General features: G+C 42.6%; 3 protein-coding genes across 4 annotated transcripts; 1 reads left to right on the forward strand and 2 right to left on the reverse strand.

The window, feature by feature from the left end:
* Positions 1-2,865: 2,865 nt before the first annotated feature.
* On the reverse strand, positions 2,866-5,579 carry LOC115006078 (phospholipase A2-like). The gene is given in 5 exon segments (XM_029428118.1): positions 2,866-3,058; positions 3,060-3,094; positions 3,572-3,678; positions 4,356-4,524; positions 5,497-5,579. Coding segments are annotated over 5 exon segments (462 nt in total). The 5' UTR covers positions 5,534-5,579; the 3' UTR covers positions 2,866-2,944.
* A 2,770-nt stretch (positions 5,580-8,349) lies between these two features.
* Positions 8,350-19,459, forward strand: LOC115006073 (zinc finger CCCH domain-containing protein 7A-like). 2 transcript variants are annotated; one of them, XM_029428108.1, is made up of 23 exons: positions 8,350-8,525; positions 9,784-9,883; positions 11,245-11,284; positions 11,411-11,614; positions 12,622-12,780; positions 13,303-13,383; positions 13,518-13,571; positions 13,661-13,700; positions 13,786-14,141; positions 14,227-14,479; positions 14,687-14,715; positions 14,801-14,945; positions 15,097-15,255; positions 15,498-15,703; positions 16,091-16,191; positions 16,308-16,489; positions 16,610-16,683; positions 16,964-17,097; positions 17,185-17,290; positions 17,384-17,492; positions 17,574-17,707; positions 18,440-18,603; positions 18,767-19,459. In XM_029428108.1, exons 2-23 carry the CDS (start codon positions 9,816-9,818, stop codon positions 18,954-18,956), a joined length of 2,988 nt encoding a protein of 995 aa, XP_029283968.1. In that variant the 5' UTR covers positions 8,350-8,525; positions 9,784-9,815; the 3' UTR covers positions 18,957-19,459. The 2 variants fall into 2 exon arrangements, with proteins under 2 accessions (XP_029283968.1, XP_029283967.1); XM_029428107.1 differs by having other exon boundaries at positions 8,351-8,525; positions 16,961-17,097.
* LOC115006076 (recQ-mediated genome instability protein 2-like) lies at positions 19,456-21,320 on the reverse strand. Its single transcript, XM_029428115.1, has 2 exons — positions 20,942-21,320; positions 19,456-20,325 (listed from the first exon to the last, which is right to left on the reverse strand). Exons 1-2 carry the CDS (start codon positions 21,225-21,227, stop codon positions 20,174-20,176), a joined length of 438 nt encoding a protein of 145 aa, XP_029283975.1. The 5' UTR covers positions 21,228-21,320; the 3' UTR covers positions 19,456-20,173.
* Between the last annotated feature and the right edge of the window lie 726 nt (positions 21,321-22,046).

The following is a 22,046-nucleotide window of genomic DNA, read 5'->3' on the forward strand; positions in this document are numbered from 1 at the left end:
GATGACTGAGAGTGAAGGGGAGAAATACTTTTAAATGGAAATAGGTTAGTTACAATTTAAAAACCCAGCAAAGAAGAGCTGGAGGGAGACGTGGGGAGAGGCACACACCTCCTCAGTGTTTGACTTACCTGCCCTTTGTTTGATTTAGCTAAGAGTGATTTAAGTTGGAACTTTTGAGTTTGCTAACAATTTAACCATTTTAAAATGTGACATTACTTTAAGACGATGAGGACATAGAAGGTTTCACCAGAGGCAACTCTTTCTGGACTTTATTGGTTATTAGGTAGAAGCCACCTTAATATCCATTATTGTTATTGTAATAGCTGCAAATGAAAAGATTCTCCAAAGAAAAACTAATAAATGAGAGCAGGACGGCACTTAAGTAAGTTGTTATTTATGAATGTAATAAAAATACGAATGTAAAATAAACTTAAACCATACACAATTTCCCCCGCAGTCCAAACAAACATGCAGATCTTCTGCTGGAGAGAAGTGTCTGTAACATGTCTGTTATTGTTTATGTTCTGAGCTGTGTTAGTGTGCCATCTGTCTCTGGAGAGCCAAACAGTTGATTAAAAAACACAATTAGCGTGTCTGTCAGCTCAGCCGGCAGGGATTTAAAGAATGTGCTCCTTCATTGTGACAACCACGCTGTCATGCATATGTGGGAGAGGCGTCTTCCTCAGGAGCCCCACACGCTGCCGTTTACAACCAGGATGTGTTATGTCAGCTGTGCAAGCTTATCAGTCAGCACGGACAGACAGAGGGTCCGGTCCCATGAAGGTGCAGACGAGATGCGTGTGACGCACACACTGATGGCGCTCGGGGAGAGAACACAGGACAGGTGAGAGATCATCAAGAGCTGAACATCCTTGAGAAGCCTCTCACAGGCAGCAGCAGCAGCGAGAGGAGAGAGGAGCGTGCACCCGGAGGACAATCCTCTTCAAGCTTCACAGAAAGCATCGGGATTCAGGCTGCTTCAGAGACCTTTGTGTGATGCAGAGAAATGTCCAGAGATTCATCTATTTCACTAATTATGTTCGTGAATGTTCGTCCCAAACCTGCAATGTTGCTTTTGTGACACAGCTAACGGATGCAACGTGTTTCTGATGTCATGGACTCAGAAAGAAAGGTGTTTAACCCTAAACGTCCCATGGTTCATTTTCTCCTGATCTCTAATTAATTAAGCCATTAGCTCGAGAAAGTTTTGTTGTTTCGAGATCTTGAGAAGATTGTCCAATTATCTCTGGAAAACATTTGTTATTTCCAGATAATAAAGACATAAATAACTCCTATTCTTAAGAAAACGAATGAAATGTAACCTGTTAAAACGGGAAATTAATAAAAAGTTCATTTAAAATCAAGAGAAAACGATGCAAGAATTAAACGTTAGAGGTTTAATCTCGTCATAATGACATAAATAACTTGTGATCTTGAGAAACAAATAAAATGACCTTGTTATCACAGGACACCGTGGTCGTTCAACATATACAGAGACTAAATTGTAATCCTCGTTGCATTACCGTACACTTTTATTCTAGTCTGAACAGATTAAAGGAACTAATCCAACAGGAAATGGGATTTTCCTTCCTGGATGGAAGCGTATGACTTCCATAACTTCAGAGGACACAAGTGTTTGTGGGCCATGACCCAGATTCTTATTCCCAGTCCCGGACTTTGGACTGTGCACCACGACATCGTCTCCCGTTTCAGCCCACGCTCAACAAAGAAGATGTGTTTTCCCGCGTGAACTCACGGATGAAGCTTCCGGGAGTAAAAGGGAACATGTGGGAGGGCTGTGTGTACTGTGATTACAGCCGTGCTGCTCGTGTTTACTGGGTGTCAGAGGGGAAATGGAGGTTTTCACTTCACGGTGGGACTTTCACCGATTTAATCTGAAGGAGGTTCCCAAGCCAAACCCAAAACCAACTGTGGCGGACCAGAATAGAGTCATTTACAGCATGTAATAACAGGTTGCAATGAACTTCCATTCATAAAAATCTTTTTTTTTAATTAATCTAAATAATAATATCAGTATTCATTATTAAATGTTTAGTTCCTGTTGTGTCAGTGTGTTTCAGGTGAAGTATTTGTGAATCTGGCGCCATCTGCAGGACAATATCGAGACTTCACAGAATCACCACGTGACGTCCTTCTGGTTTGATGGCACTATTTCTTCTGCAGAGGCATCTCACTAGCTTCTCTTTTAATACTGTGAAGAAACAGCCAATGAGATGACACGTGGTCATAATATTAAGGGTGTATGAGATCACTGGTTTTTTTTTTTTAAATTGGAAAGAAAGTGTCACAGCAGGAAACCCTCAGTTTGCCTATTAGCGCTCTAAATTTCCCAAAAGCTTTTTTAAAACCCTAATGACTGAAGTGTAGTCAGAAGAAAAAAACCCCCAGGGAATCAACTTAAGAGTTATAAATCAATAAACTGCACAGAATTTCAACAAATAAAAGAACTGCTATCTGATCGTTCCCTCGCTGGTAAACATTTGACCTTTTGTCTGAGTCTTCGCTGAGTTTCAGCAGAGGAACGCCCAAGTTGCCTTTTTATTTTGTGATTGTACTGCAGCTGTAATCTACCATCTTTAAAGCTGCTACTCTAAGCCACTCCTAACATTGAATGTGTAAAGGTAAAAGAGTCTGTCTTTTTGAGCTCAAATAGAGGAAGTTTCTCTGATAAATGCGTTTGCATGTTCTTTACACAATTAAAGATTAAAGAATATATTAGAGACGACTGGCTTTGACCGATAGATTTCATAAAACAAATCTCACACCTCACCTCCTCACACACCTCAGTATGTGTTTCCTTTAATTAAAACAGCCTCATGACATAAAACAAAACAAAACACACAATAAAATCCATGTATTTATGTCGTTACCATTCTTAATGTCACATATTTACAGAAGGCACACAGGACGTGCATTTATTGTGTCAGTACATATTACACATTGGATGATCGTGGCCGCAGAGGAAATCTGGCCACATGGCATATTTCTTCATGAAAGGTGCTTTTCTCAAACACTTGGCCGCCTCTCTGTCACACTTGCCACAGCAGCTTCTCACATTTGTCCTTCAAATCATCTGCAACGAAGAAAACAAAGGTCTTCCTTCAGTGACCAGCTGAAAAGAGGATGTTTGGTGTTTGTGGTTGTGAATACTTCTTCGGCTGTTCGTCTTACAATACTTATTAATGGTTCATTTCACTTTCTCTGAAAAGGAGAGGCATGTAGCCACTGAACAGGATATTATGAATCATAAACAGCCTACTATTTTTGATACTTAAATGTGTGAACCTCTAAGTCTGTTGCTATCTATATTCAGAAATCCCTGTGGTTTATGGGGGATTAAATACATGTTATTAACATCCTCTCCCCTCCAATTAGCTGCCTGTTTTTATGGCTATCCGTATATCCCACAGAGCCTGGTCTGTGTCTCACGTTCAGGATTCTCCTTGATGAAGTGTTACGTGCAAACACAAGGGAAAAAGGAAAGCAGCAGCTGTCTTACCTTCAAAATAAACAAAATATTATGCATGCATAAGCATCAAAAATGCAGTACCACACTCCACTTTCTTGTCCTCACACGTCCACTGATACTGGTCTGTTTTGGTTCGGCAGCCATGATGTTCTGCGTCTCCATAACAGCAGTCATGCCTGTGGCAACACCTGATCAACACAATGATAAACGTCTTATTTTGAAAGCTCAACTCTCTAGACGACACAACGCAGGGTCAAGAAAGCAGTCGGTGGGTAGTCCCAGCACTGCGCTTTGAGTCACACCACGGCTATTTTAAAGGCAGGGCAGGCTCACCACACCAGTTCTCACAACAGATAGTTAGCAGTTTGCGGGTTTGGGGGGGTTTTCCGTGTCTTGCGGCAAAGAAGGAAAAGAAGGAGACAATTAGGATTTGGGTGTGGAATTCTTGGGCCTATTTTGAAGCACCCATTGGAGCATGTGAGTCTGCCCGAATGTGGACATCACTCCCTCCTTCCATCCCACTGCACTGCTTCTGTGGTTGAGTCGACTCATTCAGCAACGGAAACTGTGTGTGTGTGTGTGTGTGTGTGTGTGTGTGTGTGTGTGTGTGTGTGTGTGTGTGTGTACGAGCAGGATGGAGGGCGACTGAGAAGAGGAAATAATGTGCAGGCCTGACCCGTGCAGGATGGGGGGGGCTAAACATCACTATTGCATGCTGAATTAGATCCTTTGCATCACATAATGTATAGGTAGGACATGTGTAGGGGCAGCTGCATGCTTACAGTTCTGTACACTATCATCATGTGTCCAGATATTCTTCAACATGAGAACACAGACTCCACAGTGTCGTGTGATTCACGCTCACCAGTCTGCCTTGTCTCTGGGCCAGCCTTGCCCACCCAGTCCACAGTAGCATCCGTACATCATGTAGGACAACGCAGATCTCCCCGTGCTGCATTTGATGGCTCCCGCCAGCTCCAGCAGCCCCCTCCTGGTCCTCTGGGACCTGCGTGTCACCGCAGGGGCCGCGGCCACTAAGAGAAGAAGAGAAGCGAAGAGGAGGAACAGACTGTAGAGTCTCACTTTCTTCATACACATCCACATTGTTTCGTTTAGAAGGTTGTGGTAAAGTTTTGATATATGGTGAGATGTTCAGGGGTCGATGTTCAGGGGTCTCCAGAACACTTAACACAAGTGAACAAAAACATTATATATAAAAAATACATATATTAATATAAAAATATTGAGATTGTGTTGATAATACACACATGATGTAAATAATCCAGCACCTTAAATCATCAATCAAATCACTTTTAATCTCACATTCATCTGGAAAATCTGATGACGTGACGACAGATTAGATTGTTTTATTAGGTACACCTAGTTTAAACAAATGCAGTCTGACACAACTCTGAAGGTGGATTTATTACAGGACTGGTGTTCCTAAAACTGTGTATGTGTAAAGTTAAATGTCTAAGTGGCTACAGAACCTAGAAGAAATGACTCTGCTGTGGTTTACTGACATTCTCATCTTTAGGATGCAAACATGACATGTTGTGGAGCTTCTTCAATCTTTGCATCAAACCTCACAATAAATAAACCTAGAAGAAGAAATCTGGAAAGGTATGCACATTTGTTTCTTCTTCATCTGTTGTTTTTCTGCAGTCCCACTGAAACCCCCAGAGTCCCAGAACAATAACACAACGGAGGATTGACTTTCCTCTCCCTCACACTTCATGAACACCAGAGCGCTTCACTCAACCAGGCTCTGATTTGAAATGATGGGAAAGTAGAAAATGTTGTAGAGCAAAAATCAATTGGGTTTGTTTGCACTTGCTCCCTTAGAATAACACTTTGACTGAATCACTCTGCTGCATAAGTAAACACAAGCAGTTTCCCCTCAAGGCTGTTACCTGCAGCTCCCTCTGTGTCCTGGAAATAACTTTTCAAGTCTAAGCATCTCATCACGAGTTGGAGCTCCACGACAAAGTAAATAATCACCTTACCACACAGCAGGAGAAGGATCCGGCAGAAGGCAGTCATGGCGTGCAACAGGAGGCTGAACTCCAAGTGTTCACTTACAGGCGGTGAGCGCAGCACTGACTGAGTGGAAAGCTTTTTTTTAGATGGTGTTTAAATAATCTCCTGAGTAAAACCATTGGCCAGAGGCTAATCCAGTGTTTGGCACACTGTGCGCCCCCTAGAGGAATCCGCCTGCAGGTTCCCCCTGCTCCTCCTCAGTTCTACAGTTCACTGTTTGTGGGATAAAATACATTTTATTTTAACACATTTGGGATCCAAAAATCAAATACAGATTGCAATGATGTAACATATGTTTAAAACGTTCCCTAAAATCCCAGACAGACTTATTCTGGGATGTTTTCCTGCACCATGAGATTTAATGAACCACGAGTTACATAACTGCTGGAAGACGTCCCTCTGGATGATAATTATAATTCTACATTGTTTTGGTTTTCACATAAAACTTCCAAGCGTCCCACATTCAGTGGTGGAAGAATTCAAAAGCTAGAAAACCAGAGACAGATACTGAAGTACACTCTGGTCCACCTTGACATTCTGTATCTCTGGCATCAGATGCGTAGTTGCACAGCCGCTGTTAGTAAACAGAGTCACCCACGAGGGTGTCTATATAATCTTTTGTGTATTCTCCTATACTTTGAACTTCCCTGCAGACTACTTGACACTCTGTATTCCTTCTTGCAAGAATAACGCGCTCACTTCAACCGCCTTTGAGTTCAGTTTGTATCGGCTGAATTCCACGACAGTACTCGTTCTGCAGAAACATGCTCCCTGTCAGTGTTGTATGACAGAATGAAGAATGATATGAAGATAGGGTATGAAGAATCTGAAAAGTTATTAGAAATGAAAGCTGTCAGACAAATGTAGTGGAGTAAAAAAGTACAATATTTGTCTCTGAGATGTAGTGGAGTTGAAGTAAAGAGTAGCATAACATGTAAATACTCAGGTACAAGTACCTTAAATATGCACTTATATACAGTACTTAGTTACATTCCTCCACAACTGTGAGTTGAGGTCCAGATGTCAGTGAGCTTCAGGCCTAATTGTTGCCAACGCAGCACATTTTTGACTCTAAGCAACACAATACGTGACTCCACTTCCTCACAACAAATGCAACTAGACTTGCAGATTATGGGAATCATACTCTAATAATATACTTTCCCCTCCATAACCATAAATACTGCATCCCTTTTCTTCCCCTTGTAAATAAACATGTCAGCGGCGGGAACAGGACATAAAGCAGACTGCAGCTATCATTACTGTCAGTATGATTTACTGAGCAGCACTTCGACTGTCTCAGTTCAACAGCTGAGATTGTTTATTTGACAAATTGCAGACCTGATTTGAAAGTGGCATGAATTGTGTCATATCTTTGGGTTTCATCTTTTTATTATGTTTTCTGAAAGTATATTTCCAGCTCTGTCACACTAGACTCCATTATCATTCATAATGTGGTAATGTCAGGGCAGCTAAATCATAAAAGGCGCACGCTTTGTGTTTCGATAGCAGGGGACGTATTCACAGCGTTTTGTGATTCAGTTCCTCAGCGGTGCTTCTGCACAATGTGAGATAAGCGCCTCCTCCTGGCAGTTATGTTATGCACTTTCAAGAGAGGAGAAGCGTCCCTCGATCCCTGCACATCTAAATATGTTCAGCTCAACCCATCCATCGCTACAGAACATCCAGTTTAGATCATATCGAGATGAACACACCTGACGAAGACGCATGAAAAAGCTGCAAATGTACAATGAGCTGCAAAATCCAGAGAAGTTATGGTGTTGTGCACTTGTTTTCCTGACATTAATATGATGCTAATACTAAAACTAAAACTAAAACTTAACTTTTTCATGAACAAAGAAAAAAGCATCCTGATTGACACGTGCGGACGTCCTTTAAAACAAAGTAATTTCATTAGCCAGGTTAACATGAGCGTTGGAGAGCAACCTTGATGTGTGATGTGTGTTTTAAATAAGAATGTGTGTGAGGCTCAATGTGAAGCCATGCTGAAAGCCTTCTGTAATCTAACACAGTGCAGCTAGTAACCCAATAATGCGTCGAGAAGAAGTAAGAGAATGTAATTTATTTTATTCCAGCTCACTCTTGTGATATCTCTCCTTGTGTTGTCCTTAGTCTCTACTTTGCGACCCACAGTTCCACATTTACAGGATGTAAGAGGCTTAATGATGCATTGATTAATTCAAAGATGAAACAACCAGGAATCTCACTGTCGGAGGAGGATTTGCAGGAAGGAGAGTTTGAGGGTGAGAGGTGTTTTCATTGTTTCAGGCTTAACAGTCTGAACCGTGATGTGCTTTGTAGATTTTGTTGGAGAGATGGAACAGGGTGTCTCGGCGATGTATATATTTGAAAAGGGCCTGGAGCATTGACAATGTTAGATGGTGTCCTCTATATAGATTGTCAAGGTTGCCATATACATATATAAGTTATATGAGCTAATTAATTAATTTTTAAAACATAAATGGGTATATACATTTTATAAATAATGGTCATGTATTGTCACATGATACATGTCTCTGTCACGGCTAACTTGAAAGGCATATGCTTCTTATTCAATAAAAAAGTGTGTATTCATCTCTCTTGTAATTACTTATTCAAATGTAAGCTTAAATAAGTGTGAATAGACGTTTTTTTTTAAACAATTACAAAAAACTGCTTTGTGCATCCATATAATTTATTGTTCATATTATATAACTTTTAATAGCCTATAGGCGTTATTGGTTTGTTGATACTTGTTGAAGTTGCATTGTCATTTTCTATGAGGAAATGTTGTCGTGTCCTTCCGCTGCCTGTAGGGGGCAGCACCGCGCTGGAGTCTGTCTTCGCTCTACCTCTAATCAAAGACGAAGAAGAAGAAGAAGCAAAGGGCGGCCTTCAGCGATACAGCACATCAAGTTATTTCAGCTAAAACGAAAAATCGCTTTCCCTCCTTTTAGATAACCGAGATAAGGGTTGTTTGGAATAAAGATCCATTCATGTAAGTATGTTAAGTAGACATTGTTATATCATATATGTGAAATTTACCATGGCTCAGGCGGGAGCTAAACATCTTCTGCTCGCTATTGTTTGCGTTGGGGAACTAGTTTAACTTGGGCATGTCTAACGTTATGCTTTGTTGTACTTCTTAGAAACTTATTTGGCTGTCGTCACGTAGCTGGTTATGCCAGTGTGTTACCGGTACTGAAGGCCACTGTTGTGTTTTATCAGTTAAGATTGTTTATGTGTTGGCAGCAGTGAAACTATGTGAGCTACAGACGGCTAACCGTTGCTAGCAGATGATGATTGCTAACTAGAAGTCTACTCTCGGCGGTTCCCCCGACCGCGGGTAACACACGTGCGCTAAATGCCATGCGCCCTTTATCGGACACCTCCCTGTTTCTCCTAAAACTTAACTTTTAAATATGTCTTTCTCCAGTCAGCAAGTCGTTTTTGAAATAGACGTGATTGTTAAGCGATGAACGCTTCTACACTCAAAAATGTTCCTCCAAATAAAGTTAGCTTTGTTGACCAAAACAGGCCAATACTATCCCCATCTTCCGGTCTCTTCCTGTAACACACATTCCTATTTGATTAGCAGCTAGCGTTGAAGAAATGTGAAGTATTAAAACAACAATGGGTGTTACACATCAACTATGACCGGACAGGGTTGACAGTTTGACTTGTTAACAACACGATACGTGTCTGACAGTAATGCTATATTCAAATATATAATACAAACCGCGACACCCAAGGTAAATGTGTTTTATTCATATGTTGTGAAGCATACAACTGAAAAGTAGCTCAAAAAATATTAGTGCTCTCAAAATTATGTCCGATAATGGACCTCCTGCTTTCACACGCTGTTGTAACCGTTTTCCCGGGCTAAGAAGTGAGAAACTCAAACGTCCACACCTTCAGATGTGTACTTTTAAGTTAACCGTTGCTATTCTAAACCGTTTTTAACGTTTATCAGCTCGCACGAGCTAACACGAACGTTTAAGCCTCAATTTCCGGAACTACATGTGTGTCGTCATTACTAAATGCGGAAGCCATGAACATGAATGAACTTTCTGTAATATAATGCCTGAGCACATTGAGCGTTTGAACTGTCAGTAAACCAGTTGAACGACCTGCTGATGGTGATTTATGTAACTTAGAAGCGCTGCTTGTGTTGTCATTGTTGCTGGGTTTTGCCAGATTGTTTTTTTTTTTACCAGTTAATATAATAATGAATATATCAAATGTTGTACTTTCAGGTGCCGACAGAGGAGTGGATATTAATACAAACATGTCCGGAGAGGGTCAGGACAGAAGGACTCGCTGGCAGGAGATTCAAAAAGGCCTGCAGTTCATCCAGTAAGTGCCGCGTTTAGATCACCGGTTGATAAATTTGACTAATACTTCACACCCTGATAAGTACTCAGGCTGCTGTAAAGTGTAAGGACTGTTTGACACTAATGTTGCCATGCCCGCTAGTCTTTCATGTCATCCTATCTTGAACACATTGTTGAGGATAACTAGATAAAGACTGTTACCGGTTCTTTTGAAGTGAAAACGCTCCTCCACACGGCATGATGCAATCATGATTTGTCAGCTCTGCATCATGTGTTGTTCAGATCAGCTGGGTATCAGGGGGACGGCTGATAACTGGCTTTGAGTTAGTTTTGTTTTTAATGTGGGATATTTGAGCTTTGTTTTCATGCATCAGGCAGACATGTACATGTACATGTACATGTTGTTTTGAGAGCTATACCGAGCAGCTCAGTGTTGCAATTCATCTGATCTGACTCGGCCTCTGTGTAAAACAAAAGTGATACTTAAAATACTACTCTACACGTCATCATGATGTGTTATGTAACTATTCCTGATAATTTTAACTAAGACTGAGTCACTTGCAAGACATTAAGACATTTAATGACACAAAGGTTTCCGTATAGAGCTGGTTGCCAGTAAATCATCTTCCTGATTACAAATGCACTCAATGATTAATATATGTTGCTGATAATAATCTCTGTTCTGTGCCAGCATGCAGAAAGTGTTATTGTACTCTATAATATCATAACAAATCCATATTAATATCCTATAATATTAATCATATAATTTCCTGTTTGTTTTTGTAGTATTTTGCTTTAGTATTGCACTCTGCACCAAGTGTATTATAGCTGGCATGTTTTCAATATTAGAAATAGAAAATAAAATGTAACTAACATAAATATTTCCAGCGCTGTGTTGAATCAGCTTTGGCTTTTTTTGTGAAATGTTGTTTACAATATGTCGCTTTTGCAGAATCGTTTGCATTCAGCTGTCACTGCGCTCTGCACCTGCACACAGCCACCTGTCACACCAATGACACACACACACACACACACACACACACACACACACACACACACACCCCTTCCTGTCTTGATGTCTTAAGTTCCGATCTGTTTTGTACTTTATCTACTGAAGTACTATAGATATAAACAGAGGAATCACACGTGTAAACTAAAATATGATCAGATGTATTGTTGTGTTGATTCAGATCAGTTGACAGTTCAGCTGCATGGCTTCATTGATTTGAGATAAATATGAAGAGTAGGATGATTGATGTTAGCTGCAGTGCTCTGAATGCTACTGAACTAATCACAACTGTTATTTCTCCCTCCAACGAACATTTATTTCATTCTGCTGACACTTTAAAGGTTCGTAACGTGAACTTCCTTTTGTCTTTTTAGATCAACGCTTCCATTTCCTGGAAGTCAAGAGCAGTATGAGGTGAGCGTCGTGTGTGCGTGTGCGTGTGCGTGTGCGTGTGTGTGTGTGTGTGTGTGTGTGTGATGGGTCTGAATGAAAGCACTGTGTTTAATTTTGTAGTGATTTTGGTTTTCTTAACATTTCCAGGTGTTCATTAAAGATCTCGTGTGGAATCTTTTCGGAGAAGGAAACGACGTGTTTAGAGAAGGGGATTGGACGAAATCCATCGAGATGTACACGGAAGCTTTGAGTATAGCGGAGTACGCCGACTCGGAAGACATTTGTGTTCCGACAAGTTTACTGGAAAAGCTGTACGCAAACCGAGCTGCTGCGTACCTAAACATTGTCCCGGTGAGTGACGGGCGACGATCGCACTTGTGTCTTGTTTCACTTTCAATCGCCGGTTAATTGCAACATTCTTTTTAAGTGAAATGTTATGTTTCAGGCCCCCGCAGGTTTAGAGATGACTTGCTCTGTACGCACGTCGACAAATCACTTCGACCAAAACACACTTCTCAAAATGTCAGGATACAATAAGCTCTCGTGTTGTCCCACGTTGGAGTCCTCTGCTTCTGGCGCATTAGGAAAAGTTAATTATTAACTGGTTATGTTGGGACATGTGCTCAGCACTCAGTCACGCGCAATCCTTTCATCGAACTCTCGGCAAAAACTTGAATAAGCGCAGTCCTTGTTTTGTTTAACTGATGCCTACTTTCAGCATCTTATTTACTCGCTTCTTATTACACATCATTTAGGATTGTAGTCTGACAGCAGGTTCCATAACCGTAGTTTGACAACATAATGAGATGTACAATAATTTGCTTGTCGTGCAAAAGTGGATCAATAAAGAAACGCATGAATACGTTGAGTAAGTTGATGAATTGCTTTTTATTTTTTAATGAATACACAAATAATGATCCACCCGAAAGGTGCGCGTTGCATGCACAATGAAGTGACTTGTACTATATACCACATTCATTACTTATTATTATAATATTCAACGTCATGTGATGCACAGCGACGATGCGTGCTCTGCTGCTCTTCTTTCTATGTGTCGTGTTAAAGTACCGCAAATCATTACTGCATACGCTGTAGTGTAAATACTGTTGGTGTCATGTGACATCATCTGTTGGTCAAATCAGAGAGAAACTTATTGATGCTTTCAGAACGTTCACTTTCTGATCCAGTGAAGAGTCCATTTACGATCCTGTCACGGCAGTAAACCACACCCATACCTGACTCGACTCACTGAACACGTACAATTCAAGTCTTTTTATGGTCAAACAGACGCTTCTTTGTTCTGTGTTCACCGCGGCACAAGGCTTAATTATATCCGCTCTAACATTTGTTTTCCTCAGGGACTGTACGACCAAGCGTTAGAAGACTGTGAAAAAGCTCTGCAGTTGAACGAGGGGAACTACAGAGCGCTGTACAGGAAAGCAAAGTCCTTGAAAGAGATGGGGAGACATCAAGAGGCCTATGAGGCTGTTGCCAAATGCTCTCTAACAGTGCCTCAGGTAAGCTGTAACATCCTCTGTGTTATGTTGGTTTATCCAAATGGAAAAGGAGATCCACCCTAGTTTTTAATTTCTGCTGTTCATGTTGTTCAGGCTACCTGCAGCACCAACTGCACCAGCACCTGGTGGAGCCTCGATGTTTGTGGCTGCCTGCCATTGAGTTCATTGTTGTGTGGCTGTAAAATCTTTTAGTTTGAATGAAGACACTTCAGTTAACACTGATGGAGACTTTGGTGGGAATTTATTTTAAAAACGCTGCGTTGGACGCTACGTTGGGGGCGCTCGGGTTTTCATTCGGGTGGAATCTTGCAGGTGTCACCAGGAGCGCTGAGGGCAGAGAGGAACATGATTTGTGAGTCTCATGCACGGCTGTCTGGATATAGTGACGGTTTACTTCTAATAACGTTGCCAACTGTAGCTTTAAGTGAAACATGTCAGAATGAACAAGAACAAAGGTCAAAGGCCGCGATTGTGCAAGATGTGTTTTGAGTAAACGCGTGTCAATTCTCATTGTTTCTCCAGGACACCGGTGTCACACAGCTGACTGAGGACCTTGCCAAACTTTTGGGATTGAAAATCCGTAAAGCTTATATCAGGAGTAAGGTACGTGTGTCGCCATGAAGCTTACTCTAAACGTTGACAGACCTACAAAGTGAATTATCCCACACAGACACTGAGGGCTGTCCTGATCCTGAATGATGAGTCATCATTTAATTAAGATGATTCTGTTTTAACAGCCTGCCTTGAATGTCTTGCGAGGATCAAGTTATCAGGATGCGTCATGTGACAAGGTAAGCAACGTGTATGATCTCATACGCTCCAGTGTGAGAGATGATCAGTACGATAACACACTGCAAAATATGTTTCTACATTTCTGCAGTTTTCCCATGACTCGTCCTCAGTTGAAGATATAGAAATTGGTAAGTTTGATACGAAACGCAGCTTCGATTCTTGTGATTTAGAGGACGACAGTCACTGATGGTGTTCTCCCTGTTGTGTCTTTAGAAGTGCCTCAGCTGACCCAGGACAGCAGTGTTTTGGCTCCGGCTCCCCTCCCAGCTGCAGTAGCGTCGCACCCGGCTCTGAATGAATCGGCGGTGGATGAACTTTCCCCCATCAGCAGCATCTCCTCTGTGACTTTGTCTGAGCCGCCAGGCTTCGAGTCCGTTTCCCTGCCTGTATCTGTTTCCCTGCCCGCGTCTGTGCCCACGTCGGTTTCTCTTCCCGTGCCCACGTTTGTTAACGGGTGCAGAACCGGTACGCCTTGCTCAATGCTTGAAACGAGTCAAGACTTTGACGCGGACATCATCGGGGACGACCTCGATGACCTGCTGGACCAAGCTGGCCCCGAATCAGCCATGGTTAGTGAGCGGGGGTGACCTCGGGGGGAATACAACGTGACGACGTCTGAGCAGAAGTGTGACTCTTGTTTGTCTCTTCCTTCAGATTATCCCCACGATGAAGGGGCCCCTTCCTCTGCCGACCAGTATTTCCTCGGGCAGCTCCATGTCGAGTCCATTCCTGATGCCATCTCACATCAACCCCTTTCTCCACAGCAGCGTCCAGCAGTGCACCGTAACCCTGCCCCCGCTCTATCACAAGTCGGGGTCAAGTACGTATTTTGGTATGGACAGTTTTGACGCCCTCCCCCCACCTCTGGACTCCCTGGATAATCTCAACATAACAGACTATAAAACAGGTATGCTGCTTTTCCACCTTTAGAAGAAAGTGCTGGAACCTGCTTGTGAGGGTATAAGTGCATCGCTTTCAGAATAAATCCCTTTTTAAATAAATAAATAAAATGTGAATCGTAAGGCGCTGGGAAAGCTTTAATAAGGTGTTGGAACCCTGAATATGTGACCTGCTCATTAAACGTATCTTTTTCTCCCGTCTGTGAACATTTTAGATTATGCTCAGAATCCATTCATTCAACAGGTAATATGTTTATCAGTCATCAGGCATCTTCAGTCCAGGCGTTGTTCTCGGCTGATATGTGATCATGTTTTGTTTTTTGTTGCAGCTGAACAACAATGAAAGCCCGATGGGGATGGCTGTAGGGATGCCTGAAGTGAAGGGTCTTCCTGCTGCTGTGGATTTAGCAAAGAACCCGTTGGCTGACACGCATGAATTCAGACAAGCGTGCTCGGTGTGCTACGTCAAAACTGGTGAGGAATGGTTTTTACAGTGTGTGTGTGTGTGTGTGTGGTTGTGTAGTGTGTGGTGTGTGTGTGTTTGTGTGTGTGGTCCTTGTCTTTAAGGATAGGGAAGTACTGTTTAGTCTAAAATGTGTCTTTTCTTTTTTTTTTATACCCACAGGGCCCGGTGTATTAGATTACGCACTTCACACAGAAGAGCACAAATGCAAAAAGGATGCTTTACTCGGCAGAATTAAACATTCACAGGACAAAACGTGGAAGCTCATTCGGCCCAGACCAACAAAAACCCAATACGTCGGCCCTTATTACATCTGCAAAGGTAACGTTTGTAAAGCTGTTCTTGCTACTTCTTACCTACAAAGCCCGTTAGTTTGAAAACAATTCTAAAGGGCTTGTATTGTAATTCCTATGCATGGTTACTCGGGCATGTGTTTCCCTGAATTAAATCTAAGTATTCACATCATTGGAGGATTTGGAGCAGCTTTTGTGCAGCTGCCGTTTCTGGCCCTCTTTCTACACTTTGCTCCGACGAGCGTTACAAGGTGACCCGTGTGGTTTCAGAGGTGGCGATTGGAAAGGAGTGTCTGTACCCCGGCCACTGCACGTTTGCATACTGCCAGGAAGAGATCGATGTTTGGACTCTGGAGCGGAAAGGGTTCATATCCAGAGAGCTTCTGTTCGATCCTTATGGGCCCAACTCAAACGTCAGGCTGACTGTCCCCAAGATCTTACACGAGCATCACGGGCTCTTCATGTTTCTCTGCGGAGTGAGTATTCATTCATTCATTAAGACATTTAATGTACAATAAGTGTAGTGCTGCTGGAGCCGAGTGTTTGGAGATCACATGTAAGTTCTTACATTCCAACATGTTCGTTGATCTTCAATGATTTTGCTTCTATCCAATAGAAAATGAGGTCGTTACAAAGAAATATTTCTCTAAATGTTGTTTAAGTGAATTGTTTTGGCTTTTTTTGCCTTTTGTTAGATGTAGAGGACAGATAGACTGGGAAGGGAGAGAGAGAGGGGGGATGACACGCAGGGTCGGATTCGAACCCCGGCGCTGCGGTAAGGCCTCAGCCTTCCAGGCCGCCGCGATCAGCTGTTCTTCCATAGACTTTTGACATTTTCCAAATGCCTGTTGTTTAATTTGCAGGTGTGCTTTGACCACAAACCCCGAATAATCAGCAAAACCAACAAAGATGAATCTTCACTTTGCTCTCACCCGGTGACCAAGCACGACTTTGAGGATCATAAGTAAGTGTAGCTCACGTGTAAACTCTGAAAACAGCATTTCTACTTCAAATCTACCAAAAGAGCACAAGACCAAACGTAGACATGTGAGGAATGTGGCTTGTCTGCTCGTCTCTCAGGTGCTTGGTCCACATTTTGAAGGAGACTACGGTTCGTTATTCTAAGATCCGACCCTTGAGTCCTCTGTGCCAGCTGGATCTTTGCCGCCATGAAGTCCGATACGGCTGCGTGAGAGAAGACGAGTGCTTCTACGCCCACAGCCTCATCGAGCTGAAGGTGTGGATGATGCAACACGAGCTTGGTAAGACGCCCGAGGCCTGGAACACAGTTCCTCTAACACAACAGCGTTTGCAATATTTGTCACTTCTAAATGGAATTATTCACCCGTTATTTACTTACTTTTTATTTTGGCATCGTACAGGTATCACTCATGAAAGTATTGTCCAGGAGGCAAAGAAGTTTTGGAATGCAACAGCTTCGTTGCAGGGAGCCCAGGTGAGCCCAGCAGAAGGTCTTCATGCTCCAACAATGTGCCCCCGAACCCAGAAAGAGCCGTTAATGTAGAACCTGGACCCGTTATTTACTTTGTCTTACCTGATGTAACGTTAGTAACGTCTCCCCGGTGCATATAGTCCATCCTCCTTGCCAAGAAAGTCAGTAAAATACATGTAAATGATTGAAACCAGCAGCCCTCTAATGCTGGCTAACCCGCTCATTATTTCATCCTTCCGTCGCGTCACTGTGGTTTAACCCGCCCTTCCTGTTTCCTCAGCAGCTCACCAGTGCACAGAGGAGGTTCGGGCCTCCAAACCTGAAGATGATGTTTGTTTGTGGTCAGTGCTGGAGAAACGGCCAACTCAGCGAAGCTGACAAAAACAAGAAGTATTGCTCGGCCAAGGCGAGACACACGTGAGTGTTACAAAGTCTTGGAACACACGCGTTGTGGACAGGAGGCGACGCGAGCTGTAATCCACTGACTCTGTCTTTCTGTCTCAGGTGGGCTAAAGACAGGCGGGTGGTGCTTGTAAGTTCCCACGAAAGGAAAAAGTGGACAACGGTTCGACCCCTCCCAACGAAAAAACCCATCCCGTCTCAATTTGAGGTTGGTGCCAGACGTTCTCCTCCTCTGCCGTCCTTTCTTTGCCTTTCTGATTTACAAACTAATCGATGCTCATGTTCCTTTTTCCTTTCTTAGATTTGCATGCATGTGACGGCTGGCAAGAAGTGTCAGTACATTGGGAATTGCACGTTTGCTCACAGTCTAGAAGAAAGAGACCTTTGGACGTACATGAAGGAAAACAACAGTGAGTTGAAGGGGATGAGCTCTGACTCTGTGCAGTAGTTTAATTAGTAGAATGTAATTAGTATGTGATTCACTCATTCAGTTCCAGATATGGATCAGCTTTATGAGCAGTGGCTGCAGTCTCAGAAGCCTGGCTGGGGGGACGACGCCTCCAGCAACTCTGTCAGGGAGAACGGCAAACAGATCCACATGCCAACAGACTACGCTGAAGAAGTGGTGAGTTCTGAAGCCCGGCAGGTCCGACACACGACTTTAACCTGCTGACAGTGGTATTTAGTTTGTAGTGCATCTCTAAGAGCCAAGTTTCAGTGAAACCCCGCAGCTGAAAGGATTACTTCCCCCACACAGTGACCATTTGTATATTAATTACTGCGTCTTGTTTTCCTCGCCGGCCTGCGAGGCGAACAGCAACACCTTCACACACCTCGTGCAGTATAACCCAAGGCTCATTTCTCCAGCAGTGTACTTCCTGAACACACTTCCACATGAACAGTCTCAGGTTTCAGTGAGAACGTTTAGGAAGCAGTGAGTTTGTAAACGGCTGTGTTTTAAATAAAGTTTTGTTGTTAAACACGTTCCTAGTTTGGCGTGAAGGATCTTGTAATGAACAGACTCATTAGCAGCGGTTGTTGTGTTGCATTGCTTTTCTACGCAGATAATGATTAATCTGTCAGAATGTGAGGATGCAGTACAGAACGATTAATGCCTGACGGGGAAACTGTGAACATTTTGATAGAATCTTGTTTTTAATGCAGTTATTTGCCAAGTGATTAAAATAAACAGCGATAAATTTGAATGATTAACCAACAGATGGTAATTAGTCACTTGTGTAAATGGGATTTCTCTCTCTCTGTCTGTGTGTGTGTGTGTGTGTGTGTGTGTGTGTGTGTGTGTGTGTGTGTGTGTGTGTGTGTGTGTGTGTGTGTGTGTGTGTGTGTGTGTTCTCAGGCTGGCAATCACTGTTGGCTGTGTGGTAAAAACTGCAACAGTGAGAAGCAGTGGCAGCAGCACATCACTTCAGAAAAACACAAAGACAGAGTGTTCAACTCTGAGGATGATCAGAACTGCTGGCAGTATCGGTTTCCCACGGGCACTTTCAAAGTTTGTGAGAGGTAAGACAGAACCGTGTGTGTGTGGGAAGAGAGCGCGATGACGAGGGTTCTGCATCTACCCGTCATCAATGTCGGGTTGTTTCCTAATGCGCGGTGCTTTACGTCTGTCTGTCTGAGTCCACTGGTTTCTGATGGTTGACCCTGTGACCTTGTGTTCCGATAGGTTCCTCAAAGGCACGTGCACAGAGGATGAGTTGTGTAAGCTGGCGCACGGGGAGCAGGAACTAAAAGAGTGGATGGAGCGCAGAGAATTCCTTTTGATGAAACTTGCCAAAGCCAGAAAAGACCATCTTATAGCACCAAATGACAATGACTTTGGAAAATACAGTTTTCTGCTTAAAGACATTATCTAACGACGCAGTGACGATATTCATGCTCCCTTGCAATTAATGCAGTATTCAAACAGTCTCGAGTCAGGTGATCCTCCAGGGCCTCTGAGCCTGATCACAGCATGATTTTAAAGAGGGCGTTCAGGACCGGCCCTCTGGTTGGTGGCTGGTTTACTCTGATCTGAACTACACGAGTGTCATCATATACAGCGAGCACCGAGTGGACGACACTTGAAGCTTCGCGCCTCTCAGCACAACACCCAACAGTGGGGCTGAAGGCGGCGCGTGTAAACCTTGATCAGAGACGTGTTCAGAAACGGTTAAGCCTAAAGTAAATTCTTCCAAAAGCAGTTTGTATTTGTTAAAGACCTTTCACCTTTCAATATGTTTTAAGTATGGGATACTTAAATTGAGAATTCAGTTGACATTTTCTTATTTTAATCAGTCAGCATAGGTCACTTTCCATTTATCCAATAGTGTTACCAGTGTAATGGGAACCACCAAATAAAGCTTCCTTTTTAAATCTGTTTTAAAGCGCTGTGTTTTATTAACGACATCTGTTACAAGTAGTAACACACTGTACACATATTCCATTACAAGTGTTGAAAACAAGGTCTGAGCAAAGTACTCAATCACAGTGACTTCTGTTGTAGTTCTTAGTTTTCTGTCTGCAGCTTTGAACTGTTGTAGTTTGTGGAGGTGCAGCTACTTTTAATCTTTGCAAGTAAAATTCTCGAGTACAGTACAAATACCTCAATTGCACTTAAGTATATGTACTTTACATTCCACCAGTCACAGGCAGAAAGGAACGTGGATAACATGTTTGCATTGGGATTGAATTGTTTCTGCAGTAACTGAACATGGAGATTAATATGTTTAACCATGTTTAACATCAATCCTGATGCCGTGTGTATTAACATCTGAATTGTGTTCATCTTTATTTATCGTTTGTACATTCTGCCATTGTGTCTTTAATCTGAATGCTAAAGTATTACAAAGAAGATGCACAAGTCTCAGTTAATTATAGGCCTTCAGCTCCACTTCTGACACACACACACACACACTTCTCTTGTTTAAGCATCACGTAAACAGGAGTCTGTCACTCTTGCATCACACCTCCCAGTCAGACTCCCGACATCAAGTAGAATCCGCCGTTCAGTCCTGCGAGGTAGTTTTTCATTTTCCTCCCATGAGTCAAGAATTACTTCAGTGATGCATACCCAGCTGGACACGCACGACGTTCAGGCCAACGCCTGCTGCAGGTCCTCCACCTCCAGCTTCCACATCCGTCTGTGGAGACGGGCGAGCTCGGAGAGGTCTGCCATCTTCACTGCACGGATGACTGGCTCCGGGGAGATGGCCTGGATGACACCCATCACCATGACATATTTGCCTGTGAAAACAGAAGCAGGTGGTCAATTGTTCTCTGACGATAGATTCAAGAACACACGGACGGTGATACGGGGAAATGTGAAGTCATTTATAAGATTAATGTTCCTGCTTCAGGCACACAATTAGCAATTTGTAGGTCTGGCTGTCGTCGACTTTCATGTAAATACACCAGGAATCATGAATTTAATGATTAGCAAGAGACTGAGCTCAACAATAAAGAGTAATATACAAACCAAACAAAAGGTTTAAAAACATGCCATTAAAACAAAAACACAGTAATGCCTCGTCACCACTTTCAAGTGTTTCCTATAAACACACCTCAGTGAAGAGCATGACAAACATTTCATAGTATGTCAAAAGTCATAGTATAGAAAATGTCTATAATATGTAGAAGAAATAATAGAAAATATAATGTCATAACAAATGTCATACTATAATATGCCATAAACATATAATGAAAAGGTATAGTATGTAAAACAGATGAACAATGAAGACAATCACTCAGAAGTTGCAGATTTAATTTGTACTTTTTATATTCTTGGTGTATTTTTGTAGAAAAGTACAAATGTACACAATCCAGACATAAAGGTACTTATTGAATCAGAAACTGACTTCACCTTGGGACAGACACGGTTTCCCTTTGGGGATGTTGTTGACCCCTTGCACAGTAAACGTCCCGGTGTCATCCATCAGCAGCAGGGTGTTTCTGTCCAGCTGGACCCCCAGTACAGTCCCCTGCATCCACACCAGTGACACCGGCAGACAGCGACCCCTGTCCAGCCTGATAACACACCCATCCCCGCTGTCGGCCGTCCCGCGGCTCTCTGCCGTCCTCAGCTGACCGGACAACACTTTAACCGGCGGTGGGCGTTTCCTGTCTACGGTAGTTTTCACCGTGTTCATTACAGACTGCTGCTGTCGGTTAACGGTGGTACAAGGCCGGAAAAAGTTTGTATTGCCCGCCTGGTCCCGCCGCGCAGTGTTATACCGGAAGTAGTGGGCGTGTTTTTTCTTCAGTTCCGGTCTGGAATCCTTCAGAGTAAAAGCATCACCTCGACTGTCAAACACACACAGAGGAAGTGCCCAGTGTACAAGTCCGTTTACTGGAGTATTTTTGGATAGGTTGTGCAATAAGAATCACATCATCAACTGTCCTAAAGTAGGAAGGTCAGGCTCGTAAACATGTTTTTCAAACCTACAGTTATGTCCTTTCTGGTAATTGTTCAACTTTTGCCATGAAGCATGAAACTTAAACTATAACAATAGTTGCAACCAATGGCTACATTTTGGGTTTTGACTTCAATGCATTTCATTTTATAAAAATGGGTATGAGATTCAAAAATGTCCAATGTGTTTAGAGAGACGGGATGTACTGTGTTGTGTTCTTGCCATCACTGTCTACAACTTGAGTCTCAAAGGATGACTAATGTTGAGATGCTGGTAGGATGTGCAAACAATACTTTAATGAACTGAACAGGCGAGTTGTGCTACTCATTAAAAAACACTGAGTTGCTTGTAAACTTGTGTTTGTTTTAAAATACAAGACTGTTTATTTATGTCATGCTGTCTTGAAATGAACCCTGCAAGTCATGAAAGTAATTGTAATACTCAAATGAATCATTAATTGAACTCGTCCTCGTAATGGCAAGAGAAATAATAACGTTTGGATTACTAACCCAATGATCATTTCCTGCAGTTTAGAGGTGTTCTGTTGAATAGAGC

This window comes from Cottoperca gobio, unplaced genomic scaffold (assembly GCF_900634415.1).
Source record: "Cottoperca gobio unplaced genomic scaffold, fCotGob3.1 fCotGob3_460arrow_ctg1, whole genome shotgun sequence".
NCBI lineage: Eukaryota > Metazoa > Chordata > Actinopteri > Perciformes > Bovichtidae > Cottoperca > Cottoperca gobio.